Raw genomic sequence first — 12,950 nt, 5'->3', positions numbered from 1 at the left:
TTAACACTAAATTTTAAGATAACTATTTAGAGCATTTTTCTTCTTTTTTTTTATTTATAAACATTTTTTGCCAAAGTTACAACCAGGCCCCATTTTAAAAATTGTGAAAGTTGCTCAGAAATCTCTTTTTGCTCAGAATATTTCTTTTATGCTTCAGATATCTCGCAAACAATAAGTGCTCGATGTAATAGAATATTTAGTTGATGATAATCATATTCTTCTAACTTCTACATACTATCATTTGTTACAATCAAAAAAACATATTGCAAATTGTTTTTCTGTTCGGAGATGAAAATTTAGTTCCTGATATACGTATATTATCCATCAGAAGTTATTTTCATATGATCTTTCATATTTTCATGAGCTCTTCATATGATCATGCTTCTTTTATTATTTGGTCAAATCCATTTGAGCTGCAGATGTTTCATTACTTTGAATGTAAAGCGGACATGCAAAGCCTTGCCAAAAATTCTTCAACAAAACTTTCAAATTACTGGTCCGATGTTGTTTATGTCAAGGAAGATACACTATTTTGAAAATGTGTTTATCATGTTTGTGAGTGTGCGTACCTATTGCATTAATGGCTCAGTATTAAAGATGATATAGAACATCGATGATATAAGGAATATTTTACCAGAAGTAATATTTTTAGAGAGTCTAACTCTCCACGTGTCATTTTTAGACAGATCTTCCCCAATAGATTCATACGAAATGTCATGTAATTGATTTTTAATAGCAGCTGAAATGCCAATGTGCATCAAGTACTTTCAGCTCTCCAAGTAAGTTTTACCCTTATGAATCTGGAATATTTTTCAAAATCTATATTGTGAGGAGCGAGAACTAAATTAAAAATAACGATTGAAAAGACGTACACAAGATGACTCGTCAACCTTTCATATAAATAAATAATAAAGCAAAAAGAATGAAGTAAAAACATCAACTATGAAAAGACGTACTCACGGAGACTTATACAACCTGTCATTTATATAAATGATAAAGCGAAAAATAAAGAAAAGTGACCGGAAAAGACGTACCCATGATGATTCATCAACCGGTCATTTTAAAAGTTACAATAAAATTCCCATTTTTTATGTTTGAGGTGTTATTTTTGTTTATTCTTCTAGGGATACAATGCGTGCAAAACCTACAACATAAGAAATATCCAAAAATAGCACAATTTGATAACATTAATATAAGTGTGTGTGCTTTTACAAAATTTTTTATTTAGTTCTTTTAAGGTGGTAGACTGCTAAAAAAAAAATTTTAAAATCTGACATTATTCCAATTGATTTTCTCATTTTAAACACGATAAATAGGATTAAAAAAAAAATTTTTTTTTTTTTTCCTCTTTCTAATTTTTGGGCAAATTTAAGTGTTTTTAGGCCTAAAAAGTGCAAAGTTCTTGGAAAAGATATCTCAAAAAGTAAAATATATCAAGTCTCAAAATTTTACAGTTGTGTACCTTTTAAGTAGATAAATGTCCTGAGATAAACAAAAAATTTGAATCTTTTTCAATTTCGATGCACCATAAGCTTTTTCTATGCGTCTAAATTTAGGCCAAATTCCTGACCCCAAAACAGCCCAAAAAATTTAATTTTAATTTTTATCCAAAATTTCTTTATCTCAGGACATAAAGCTCATAAAAATGAACACCTGTACAAAATTTCAAATCAATTGGACAAATACAGCTCCCGCAATCTTATCCAGAATATGAAAAACTTTACAACAGAGAAAAATGCAAATAAAACTTTATATTTTGAAAATACAAATATATTAACACTTGAAAACAGGTTAAAACCCCCCCATTTCATATAATGTTCCTTCTTCATCATTGTGCTTATCATCAAACCCCTTCCTTGTTGCTCTAAGCTTTTTTCTTTGTTTTTTAAACTTTTCAGATGATTTTATGTCCATAAGCTTTTCACGTAGCACATCACTATTTTGAAAACCGTTTTTAGTAAAATGTCCTGGTAAAATTCCTAAACTGTGAAGAACATCTATCATACCAGTTTTACCATCATTAAACTGTATGACAGCAGATGCAACACTAATTTCAAGTGTTGACCTACCCACGTACACATTTTTTGGGCATTTTGTCCAAATTACATTATTGAGCGATTCATTTGCATTCTGTGTTTCTCCATCAAGACATCTTTTTAATAACTTGTTTGCACCAAGATCTTTGTGTGAAAAAATAGGTTTTATAATTTCACAAACAGCTTCTGGAATGTTTATACTGTTTTTGTAAGTCAAAGTTTGATTAATCTTGTCCCTTTGATATTTACACCACGAATCGCTAGTACGAGGACAATACTTATGGCGTTCTTCATCGCTGCTGCTTTCAGAACAGTGATGAATTAGTCCTGCTATGGATTTTTTCATGCCATACAAATTCCCTTTGTTTTGTCGTATACTCATTCCATAATAGTTTTGCAATGTATTAATGACTTTATCTGTCATCCTTCCTTTTTTTTGCAGTGCAAGACAAAACAAATTGATGTGAAAACCCTTTCTTTCTTGATAAATCATTATTCAATTTTATTAAAGATTGGCATTTTGGACAAGAACCAACAAGATTTAAAATTGAACTCAAGACATCAGAATTAAATATAATGCAACATTCAGGATTACTATCTTGACTAATACTTGGAGTATCAGAAGTAGGTAAATTTAACTTTTCAGCAGATGCTGATTTGCTTGAAGAAGTATTTGTTAGAGATGTATTATTTGATGTATTATTTGAACTTGAAGTAGTATATTCAGAAGTCAAGTGAATTTTATTCGCAAGTAATCTATAACATTTACGTTTTTTGCTTTTAGACTTATTTCTTCTTTCTGCAGAACCCATGTTGATAGTATGCACTTTTATCGAGTTAATATATAGTAATAAACCAATTCAACAACGTTGTTCTTTCACACCATGTCATTTAAACATAGAAAAACAAAAGACAAAGAAGTAGCTATTGGTTTGAGTGCTTAGATTTTGTAAAATTTAGTTAAAATTGCCTTATTTTGACGTTGCTATGAGGGTTGCTAGGGGAAGCAAAATCACCCTACTAAGTTTAAACTGTTTTTTTAGGCCTTTTTATGTTTTTTTGTAAAATAATATGTATGCTTTTAAAAACAGCAATAGTTAAAGTTTTTAACTAATCAACTTTTGAAAAACTACTTTTTTCAATGTTTTTTAGCAGTCTACCACCTTAACGAAGGAATTAATATCACAGAATTCTTTTTAAAGTTAGCGATCGCTTAAGTAATATAATATAGCTTTTTTATTTAAATTTTATTTATTTTTACTTAAAGTTTACATTATAAACTTTTTTTGTCATGTCTACAGTTTTTAAAATTAATATATAAATGACAAAAATATAAGTAAACAATAATCCTATAAACATACAATTCTTTATACAATAAACAACCTATATTAAATGTATTATATAGTTATAATTAAATATTGTAATAACTGATAATATTGTTGTTATTTTCTTATTTGATTGAGCCTTTATCAAATATACCTTTATAGGTTTATCTCACTATAGAATATATTTTATACACGTCATATATAACTTAAATATATTTTTTCCGGGCAGTTCCTGATCGGCTATTCATCAGCTCATTCATCATAATAAGGTAAATTGCCAATGTTATTTTGACGTTTTTATTTACGTCTTGTCGATGAGCAGCCGCCCGTCAAAATCACATCAAAATTACATCTATAGCCGATTAAATGCGGTGTCACAGGAAATTTTGCTGTTAGGAAATTTTGCGGCTGCGGCATAATTTCCTATGAAAATCTGCTGCTCAGCTGCATTATTTCCTGGGAAAAATTGCCGCTCGCAGGAAAATTTGCTACTGAATGCGTGACAAACAGAAATTAATCATGAGTCCATATTTAAAATATGAGCGACGAAGAATACAACAATCTTGTTGATTTAATTGTCAGAGGATTATACCCTCATGGCATGGATAAGATTAGAAAAGATGGGTTAAGAAGAAAGTCCAAAAGATTTTTGGTAAAGGATGGCTTACTTTTTTACTACGATAAAAAAAGAAACATGGATCTGCTAATAGTTCTAACAAGTCAAAAAAACTATGATTCTCGAAGGCTGTCATTCGGCAATTCTTGGTGGTGGACACTTTGGCCGAGATAAAACGTTAGAAAAAAAATCCCTATAAAAACCCAAACATTCGCATTTTTTTCAAAACGCTTTCAATTTTAACGAAAATTAATTACCGTTACATTGCGCAAAAAACAAACCTGGTTTCCATCAGCCTTTGCATTATTATTTTAAAGTATTATATCGAAATAAAATTAATGGAAGATTTCAAATAAAGGTTTAACGTAGAATGTGAAAATGTAGACAAATTGATGAATAATTATTATTGTATTGCCCTATCCCTATCCCTATCCCTATTCCTATCCCTAACCCTTACCTTGACCCTAACCGCCTATCCAACCAGCTTTATTGTGAAATATAAATCGTACTGTTATAATAAAATAATTGCGCATGCGTGTACAATATTGCGCTCTGAGTAGCTTATGGCTATGTAGAGCGCATTGTGCTCTACGAAGACACTTCGGAAAAACATACTTTAACGACTTTTTTAACGTAAAAACCATGCTATTAACGTATTGCTTTTGTAAGCTAAAAGATCATTAACTTATTATTCTCAAAATGGCGAATATTAGGGTTTCTAGTGGGATTTTTTACAACTTTGACTTCGAATTAGAGCACTTTCCGTTGATTTTCAGGTCCATGTTTTTATATTTTTCTAAATCAGCATAAAATTCTCTATCATAATCTGCAATAAAAAAAGGGGGTGCGAAAGTGCACTAGCGCCGATGATGTTAAGAATTTTTGTAAATATTGTGATAAGTGTCAAAGAGCAAACAGGTTTACACACTAAAGTTTATTTTTTATTATTTATTTAAAACAATAATAACAGTGATAATTTTAATTCATAATACTGCAGGTATTATTATCTAAGTTATAACAAAAATTAAAAATAATTGTGTTATTTTCAAATAGTATAAAATCTTTAAATATGCATAATTTATATTATTTCCTTCATAATATACTTTATAGAGCATTTGAAAAATACTCAGCTGAACTACATCCTATTAAAGTTAAAGATGAAGTATGGAGTACTGTTGGAATTGATTTAATTGGACCTCTTCCTTTAACAGAAAGGGGAAATAAATATATCATAACAGCCACCTGTTTATTCTCCAAGTGGCCTGAAGCTGCTTCCTTATCTGATAAAACAGCTACAAGTGCAGCAGAGTTCTTGTATACATGCTTTACAAGACATGGTTGTTGTGAAGTTCAGATAAGTGACCAAGGAAGAGAGTTTGTAAATGAGGTACTGTGTTGGATTTTGTTTGTTTAATTGTTTTTGCTTATTTGTTTATTTTTATTACTTTTTTTTAAAACTTGAATTTTTCTATAACTTTTATAATCTAAATTTTGAAAAGTTGATATATCAAAATTGGATGTAAAGAGTGAATAAAGACTAAGTTGGACTTTTAAAACTTTAGAACTTGTTCATTTAAAGTTGATAAACGAAATGAAAGTTAAAAAAACATTGGCTAAACATCCTCATCTGCAATCCATATATAAAAATATTTTTTTCTTTGTTAATATTTTGCATAACTAAAGTGTTTTATGCCAAAATTTGCAAAAACGTTTTTTTTTTTCTTTTATAAACTAGTTTTTATTTATTTGGTTATGATATACTTGTTTATTATTTAATACAAACCCTATACAGGCATTTTTTACAGGCACATTTTATAATAGACCTATTTCCTTATATCATTTCTATTCAGATAAAGAATTTTTATTGTTTTGTTTAGGTAAACCATGAATTAAATAAAATGATGGGAACAAAGTGCAATGTAACAAGTGCCTACCACCCTCAGAGCAACGGTCAAGATGAAAGGTTCAATCAAACTCTTCAGTGTCAAATTTTAAAATATGTTGATGAAAAGCAAAACACATGGGATCTATACATTGAGAGTGTATTGTTTTCATACCGTGTCTCTGTTCAAGACTCTACAAAACAAACCCCATTTTATCTAGTTTATGGAAGACAAGCTAGGCTTGCTGTTGATTTACAAATAAAATCTATAAAAAATGATTTTGAAAATAAACCTACGATTGATGACAGTTTAAAAAATAGAGAAAGTCTATTAGAAAATGTAATAGAAATGCGAAAAAATGCACTGCACAATATTCAGAAAGCTCAGGAACGCCAAAAAAAAGCATATGATGCCAAACATTGTTCAGAAAACCAGTTGTTTAAAGTTGGCATTCAAGTGTTAATAAGAAACAGTAAAAAACTTTCCAGAAAAGGTTCAAAGACAGAGCCAAATTGGACTGGCCTATACAAAATTTGTCAAATTTTGAAAAAGAATTCTTTTCGTTTATGTTATGTAAATGATTGCAATAAGAAATTAAAACAAGTATACAGTATGACTCGTTTGAAGATTTATTATCCTATTTCTGAAAATATGGTTCTAAATAATATTGTTGAAAAAGTCCTAAGTAATTCTGAAGAAAAGTCTAAACCTATATCTGAGGAACTTTCTATTTTTACACTGACAATTAAAAAAGTTATACTAGACGGCAAAGAATTGATTGGCGAATATATAAATTTAGCTCAGTTGATAATAAAGAAACAGTTTCCAGATATTATTGGTTTGCAGGATACTTTGTTGTCACAGACTGATGCATTTAAGGCAGTAAGTACAGATAAAATTTCTGTTCAGATCCATTTTATTAATTCTCATTGGGTCACTTCCTGTTCAATAAATGGATCAATTTCACTTTATGACAGTATGTATAACAAACTAGATTCACATCTAATTAATCAGTTAGCCAGATGTTACAAGAATTTTGGCAATTATAATTGTGAATTTCCACCAAGTATTGTTGTAAATATTAAAAGTGTCCAACAACAGACCGGAAGTTTGGATTGTGGATTATTTGCTATAGCTAATGCTGTGCATTTGGCTTTCGGTAAACAACCCGAAACTATATCATACAATCAAAAGTTTATGAGACAACATCTTGAAAAAATGTTTCATGCTGGACAATTTAAACCCTTCCCATTACTCAATAAGCAAAGTAAATTGAGTATTACACGTAACAATCCTTCAACTAAAAATGTTTAACTCCATTGCACTTGCTTAATGCTTTGCACTTATGATTTTATGGTTGTTTGCAGCAAATGCCTAAAATGGTTCCATATTACATGTGTCCAATATAAAGAAGACAATTCAGTGCAGGATTGGAATTGCAAAATATACATACGAAATATGCCATAAATATTTTTTCTATAAAATATTTCTGCATTTTTTTAAATATATTACCAACTCTTGTCTTAGAGTTTTATTTTGCTATAGTTATTCAATTCAGCTTAATATATAGTGTGGTAATGAATAAAATACTTCGAAAAAGTTCATTGAAAGCTAGAAATATTAACATAAATTAAATTCATAAAAGTATTAGCAAAAACAACTATTTTATATTTAATGTTAATAGAAGTAAAATTATCAATTAAAGAGATTTTTTTATATAATTATTTTAATTGGTTAAGGAGGATTACTTTTAAAGGTTACTTTTGTTAAGGCAAAGGTTTTTATTATGTAGCGTACATAAAAAGTAAATTGATTTAAAAAGATGGAAAAGAACTATGATTAATCCTTTACAAATTTTAAGTTAATTTTAATTTGAACTTTATAGTGTGCTCCTTCAATTTAGCTTGTTCGTTTAGGCAAAAAAATTGAAATTTCGAAGAAATAATGTTAGGAAAGATTGAAATTAATTAGCTTTTTTCAGCAGCAAATTTTCTTGCGAGCGGCAATTTTTCCTAGGAAATAATGCAGCTGAGCAGCAGATTTTCCTAGGAAATTATGCCGCAGCCGCAAAATTTCCTATCAGCAAAATTTCCTGTGACAGCGGACATCGCGCCGATATTTTGGGTACGTTTTTAACACTAAAAAACATGCTGAAGGCGAAAATAGTACACAATTAAATTCAGGACAGTTGAATAAAGCTATTGAAACCTTAAATACCAAAATACTTTTAACACATTAGCATATGCAGATGTGATAAAGTTAAGCTCATCTTTTTTGTATTTTAACAAAAATGGGTAAATAGTTAAAGCTGAAACAGTATTAAAAATATTTAGATAGTGACTTTTATTGTGCACCTAAGAAAAATATGCTTTATTTTATGTTATATTACACAAGCTTACATTTATTACTATATTTTGACACTAGTTCTTACAAAATTATGAATTTAAGTTTGACATCAGATCTTTATGGCAAGCTACAGATTTTTTGCATTTAATTTTTAGTTTATTTTGCAAAAATTTGCGTAGTATAAAAGATTTGTCATTTTTTTTTTTTTTTTGTCAATACCAATATTATAAACAAAAAAAAAATTGCAACTCGTATTATGGTTTAGCGGTTTTCTCCTAACCAGGGGGACTTTAATAGATAAATTCTTTTTTTTTCCTTTTATCTTGAGGACCTTTTCCACAAAAATGGCACACAGTCTGTGGAGCACATTTTTTTTTGTCATGGTCATCAAATTGAATATTGAAATACGATTTATTTGCTAGTTTTACAAAATTAGTCGTGTTTCTTATTTGACAGTGTATATGCACAGATATAACCGAGTAAGTTAGGATTAAATTTAATCTAGAAAAACAATAATTTGATTACCTATTTTTTATAATTATTAAAAAAGCTTACTTTTAAAAAACTTAAACTGATTATTGCAAAAAAAACAACTAGATCATGCTGAAAAAAAACGGAGCTTAAGATTTGAACTCAGTTTAAACATGCAACAGAAGAAAGGTTTTTCTTTGTTGGACTGTTTTATCAATGTTTTTATCAGTACATTAGACACTTTATTCTATGGCAATGCAACCTAATCGTAGGTTACAAATCAATTTTTTTAAATGTGGCTTTTTTAAAACTTAAAATACTTACCCAAGTGAGCTGATCATTTAGGCTTGAGATGCTTATCAAGTCAGTTTTCTTTATTTTAGTTTAAACTGATCAAGTAGAATCATCTTAAAAAGGTCACTATTTAGAATGCTTAGCGTTAACACAATTAGAAAGGATCACTTAAAGATTTCTTTTTTTTTAATTTAAAACAACTTTAACGAATAATCTGACATACTACACATAAATATAATTATATACAGGAATAATATTTACAAGGATAAACTTTGTTAAAAATAAAGAATGATAAAATACTAAGAAATAATCTCTCATTGAGCTTGCAAAGTAATGTAAAAAAAAAAAAGAAAAAAAAAAAAAAAAGAGAGAAAATCTACACGAGGATTCAAATTACAGCAAAGAAAAAGAGCACAGATGTTTTTGTCAGGCCAATAATTTAGAAATTTTTATTTAACTTTTAACAAATTTCTTTTATACTATTTTAAGTAATAAAAAAAAAAAGGATCTTTGTTTAAAAAAACTTATTCTTATAAATCTATTTCACTCGTCTGTAGTCGATCTACTTTTTTGCGACCATGGTGTTCAACATGAAGAAATGTCTTCGCATTATTTCATTTAAGTCTTCAGTAACTAAAAAAAATATTAACAGTTTAAAATGCACCAACTCTGCTCATTAAGATGCTTTGAACCAAAGCTGATGTAAATTGCTAAGAATGTGGTCCAATAAATTATCAAATGAAAAGAAAAAACTAATTTCTGAGCTGAAGAAAAAAAGTTAAAACAGTACAAACATGTACTACCATTAGCATTATAGCTGTGCTCTCCAGACGTAAGAACACAATTCAAAAAATGTACCATTGAACCAGTAGCAAGTAAGAAATTTTTAGGGGACAAAAGATCAAAGTAAGAATGGTCAACAGCAAAAGGGTTTCGGGGTGTCGAACGTACATTTAATCGGATGATTTCTGCAAGTATATCCCATAGGCGAATATCTAAATAAAAAAACCAACCTCTTTAAAGAAATTAAAAAAAAAATTGTTTTATACACTATCATTAAAAATAATCAATGAAACAAAAAATTCCAAAATGATTAAAAAGAAATATAACTTCCGCATCAAACTAGCTACATGTTATGACATAAAAGTTCAAGACTTACTTTCTATAACAAAACAGTCATTTAGTGTATACCTTCATGACGCCAGTTAGAGGTAGATTTAAGTTTGAGAGGACTATCTTTAACATCATCCAAATCTTGAAAAGATCTTATATCAGTGAATGTAACAAGACGATGATGATTTGAACGAATCTGAAGGTAAAAAAGGTTTTTATTTTTATTTTTTAAAACATGTGATATTCAGACAAAACAGCAAATCAGCCAAGACCAGAAGTTCTTTGCAAGCTTTCTTTGTATGAGTTTCTGAGAAATGAATAATTTTAGACTTTCTTATGTTTTTACAATTAACATTTTCTACAAATTGTCACATAATAATCTGCTGATGTTAAAACAGCTTTAGGTTTTTTTTAGTAGAAGAATATTAGATCTGGAGAATGGACCCAGACACTCAGCAAATGTGTCAGTAAAAACATATAATGAAAGCATAACAGCCAAAAGATCACTCCTAATTGATTGCTACAAAAATGTACCAACTCCACTCACTCTACCTGTGTTTGCTACTATTATGTCAGAGCACATGTGATAATGAACAGAACACATTCTCATGATACTTTTGGAAAACAGCACAAGTTACTGCATTTCAACATCCAGATGAGAGCTTTGATGCTTGTAAAACAGAGCTACAATAGTTTTCTGTGGCAGAAAGTTAAACTGTCCATCTTTTTCCCATCTGGCAACAATTTTCTGTGCCAGTGCACCACAAATTTCAAATAACAATAGAAAAATTAAGACTTTTTGGTACGTAACATAGTTTAAAAAGAGTATACTTTAGTATCAGCCTTTATTATGCGTAAATTAGAAGAGCACCCATTTACTTATGCGGAAACTCTATTTAATATATAAGAATTCAGACTCTAATATATAATCTAATATATACTTACCCAAACATATGGACTCCTGTAACGAGAATAAGCACCAATCAAAAATAATGTTGAATCAGATTCCTTAAAAAGATAACAATTTAAGTAAGAAGAAACTTAATACAACTACTAGAAGTTAACCTTATTCAATGTTAAAAATATATTACGTTTTCAACATTATTGAATAGATAATCACTTTAAAATAATTTTAAATGTAAATATTTAACTAACTTTATATACAAGTTTCAGAGCATAGAACTGTTTATCTTTTAAATTGCTCACTTAGTTTAAAAAACTGATATTGGAGATTGGGCTAGAGTGAACTTCTGGAACCAATAATTTCCCACCATCATTTAAATAACAATAAATTTCTGTAATTTTGTTAAACCCAAAACTCCGCCTCTATTTAATTTTTTCACCAGTTAGTTTCCAGCGCTTCTACTTTATTGCTTTGAGAGGAGAGGAATCTACTTAACTTTAACACCCAATTCCTGAAATATAGACACCCTGTTCCAGACACTTCCTTTTAATTTTTTTTTAGCACTGCAAAACTTTTGAATTTTCCATTTATTCTTAATAATTTTGCTTGTGTGCATAAACTTAGTGAAATTTTTATAGTTTCATACAGTTATTTTAATTTTTATATGGAATGGACTTTACAGAACAGAAAGGTCTTATTATATAGTAAATAATTGTAAATTTAAGTAAAAATTACAACAAAAATTACCATAAGGGTAGAAATAAAAAAATAGCCAGAAGCTAACATTCTTTCATTTTACATTTAGTGTTGTTTGGAGTACCAACAGCAAGAAAAGTAAGGATTGAACCGGAATTACCTTTTCATTTGAGTATCACTGGAATTATTATAAAAAAGAAATGAAGATTTTAGTGGAAAAAATGATTACAAATCATGATTGATAAAAAAAAAAGCATAGATACAAGATTTAAGTTTGCCAAGGACCACATAACATGGGGAGCAGAAATGGAAAATTTAGCTAGAATGGGCCTGATAGTTTAAAGTATATTGACATGATTTGACAAAAAAAGAAATTATTTTTATGAGTTGTATCTTTTGAGGGGAGGACATTAATGGTATGGGCCACATTTTGTTACCACAGAAAAACTTGAATGTGTTTTATTACAAAAATAATGCAAAGAACTAAAAAGATCTTTCAGAAGATATTTTAATCAAGTATAGTAAAGATTAACAACTAAAAATTGTATTTTTTAACAACATAATGCAGCAAACAAATGGCATGAAAAGTATGAGTTTTGAATTGCCAATTACATCATATAATAAAACAACTTAAAACTTCTATCCAGCAAACATGGAGTGATATTTTGAAGGTTTGTGGTTTGTTTGGAAAATCTTATAAAAAGTATAAAAAAACTAAATTTCTTTCTAATAATTTCTTAATTTAATATTGTGCATTTCTAAATTTTAGACATACACAGATATATATACATATACATATACATATACATATATATATATATATATATATATATATATATATATATATATATATATATATATATATATATATATATATATATATATATATATATATATATATATATATATAATATGTGTATAAGGTTATGTTTACTTTTTGTATTATAAACAAACATTTACTTTTGATGGAAAAATTTTGACATATTTGTGATTTCTGTTACACAAAATAAATTAATAATTATGTGTTTACTTTTTAATCCTTAATAATTCCAGCAATATACCAAAAAAAGCAAATATTTAACGTATTTTTATGTACGAAATTTCAAGTGGAATTATGAAAATTTTGCTGATTGTACTGCTAACCTAAAACTTGGTAGCCTAATGTTTTTAGTGTGAGGAGTTAAAAAATGATATCAGATTTAAAAGAAGAGAATATTTAAGTTTCTCCATATAAGACGAACGCATTTAAGTACAACTTCATACAAT

General features: G+C 28.4%; 1 protein-coding gene across 2 annotated transcripts in view; it reads right to left on the bottom strand.

Annotated features, from left to right (window-relative positions):
- Positions 1-9,139: 9,139 nt before the first annotated feature.
- Positions 9,140-12,950, bottom strand: part of LOC145191037 (uncharacterized) — a 258,530-nt gene continuing 254,719 nt past the window's right edge. For both annotated transcript variants that reach the window (XM_090067586.1, XM_090067585.1), the window contains exons 7-10: positions 11,030-11,092; positions 10,163-10,280; positions 9,775-9,966; positions 9,140-9,604 (exon numbers count right to left, since the gene is read on the bottom strand). In XM_090067586.1, coding sequence (XP_089923712.1) covers positions 9,534-9,604; positions 9,775-9,966; positions 10,163-10,280; positions 11,030-11,092 — 444 coding nt within the window. In that variant the 3' untranslated portion in view covers positions 9,140-9,533. The remainder of the gene's footprint in view (positions 9,605-9,774; positions 9,967-10,162; positions 10,281-11,029; positions 11,093-12,950) is intronic.

Source organism: Hydra viridissima, unplaced genomic scaffold (genome assembly GCF_058129835.1).
Source record: "Hydra viridissima isolate aposymbiotic clone 2 unplaced genomic scaffold, HvirCarnegie_v1 scaffold_11, whole genome shotgun sequence".
NCBI classification, from domain to species: domain Eukaryota; kingdom Metazoa; phylum Cnidaria; class Hydrozoa; order Anthoathecata; family Hydridae; genus Hydra; species Hydra viridissima.
Note: the sequence above shows the minus strand (reverse complement) of the source record. Positions and strands in the feature narration are given on the sequence as shown.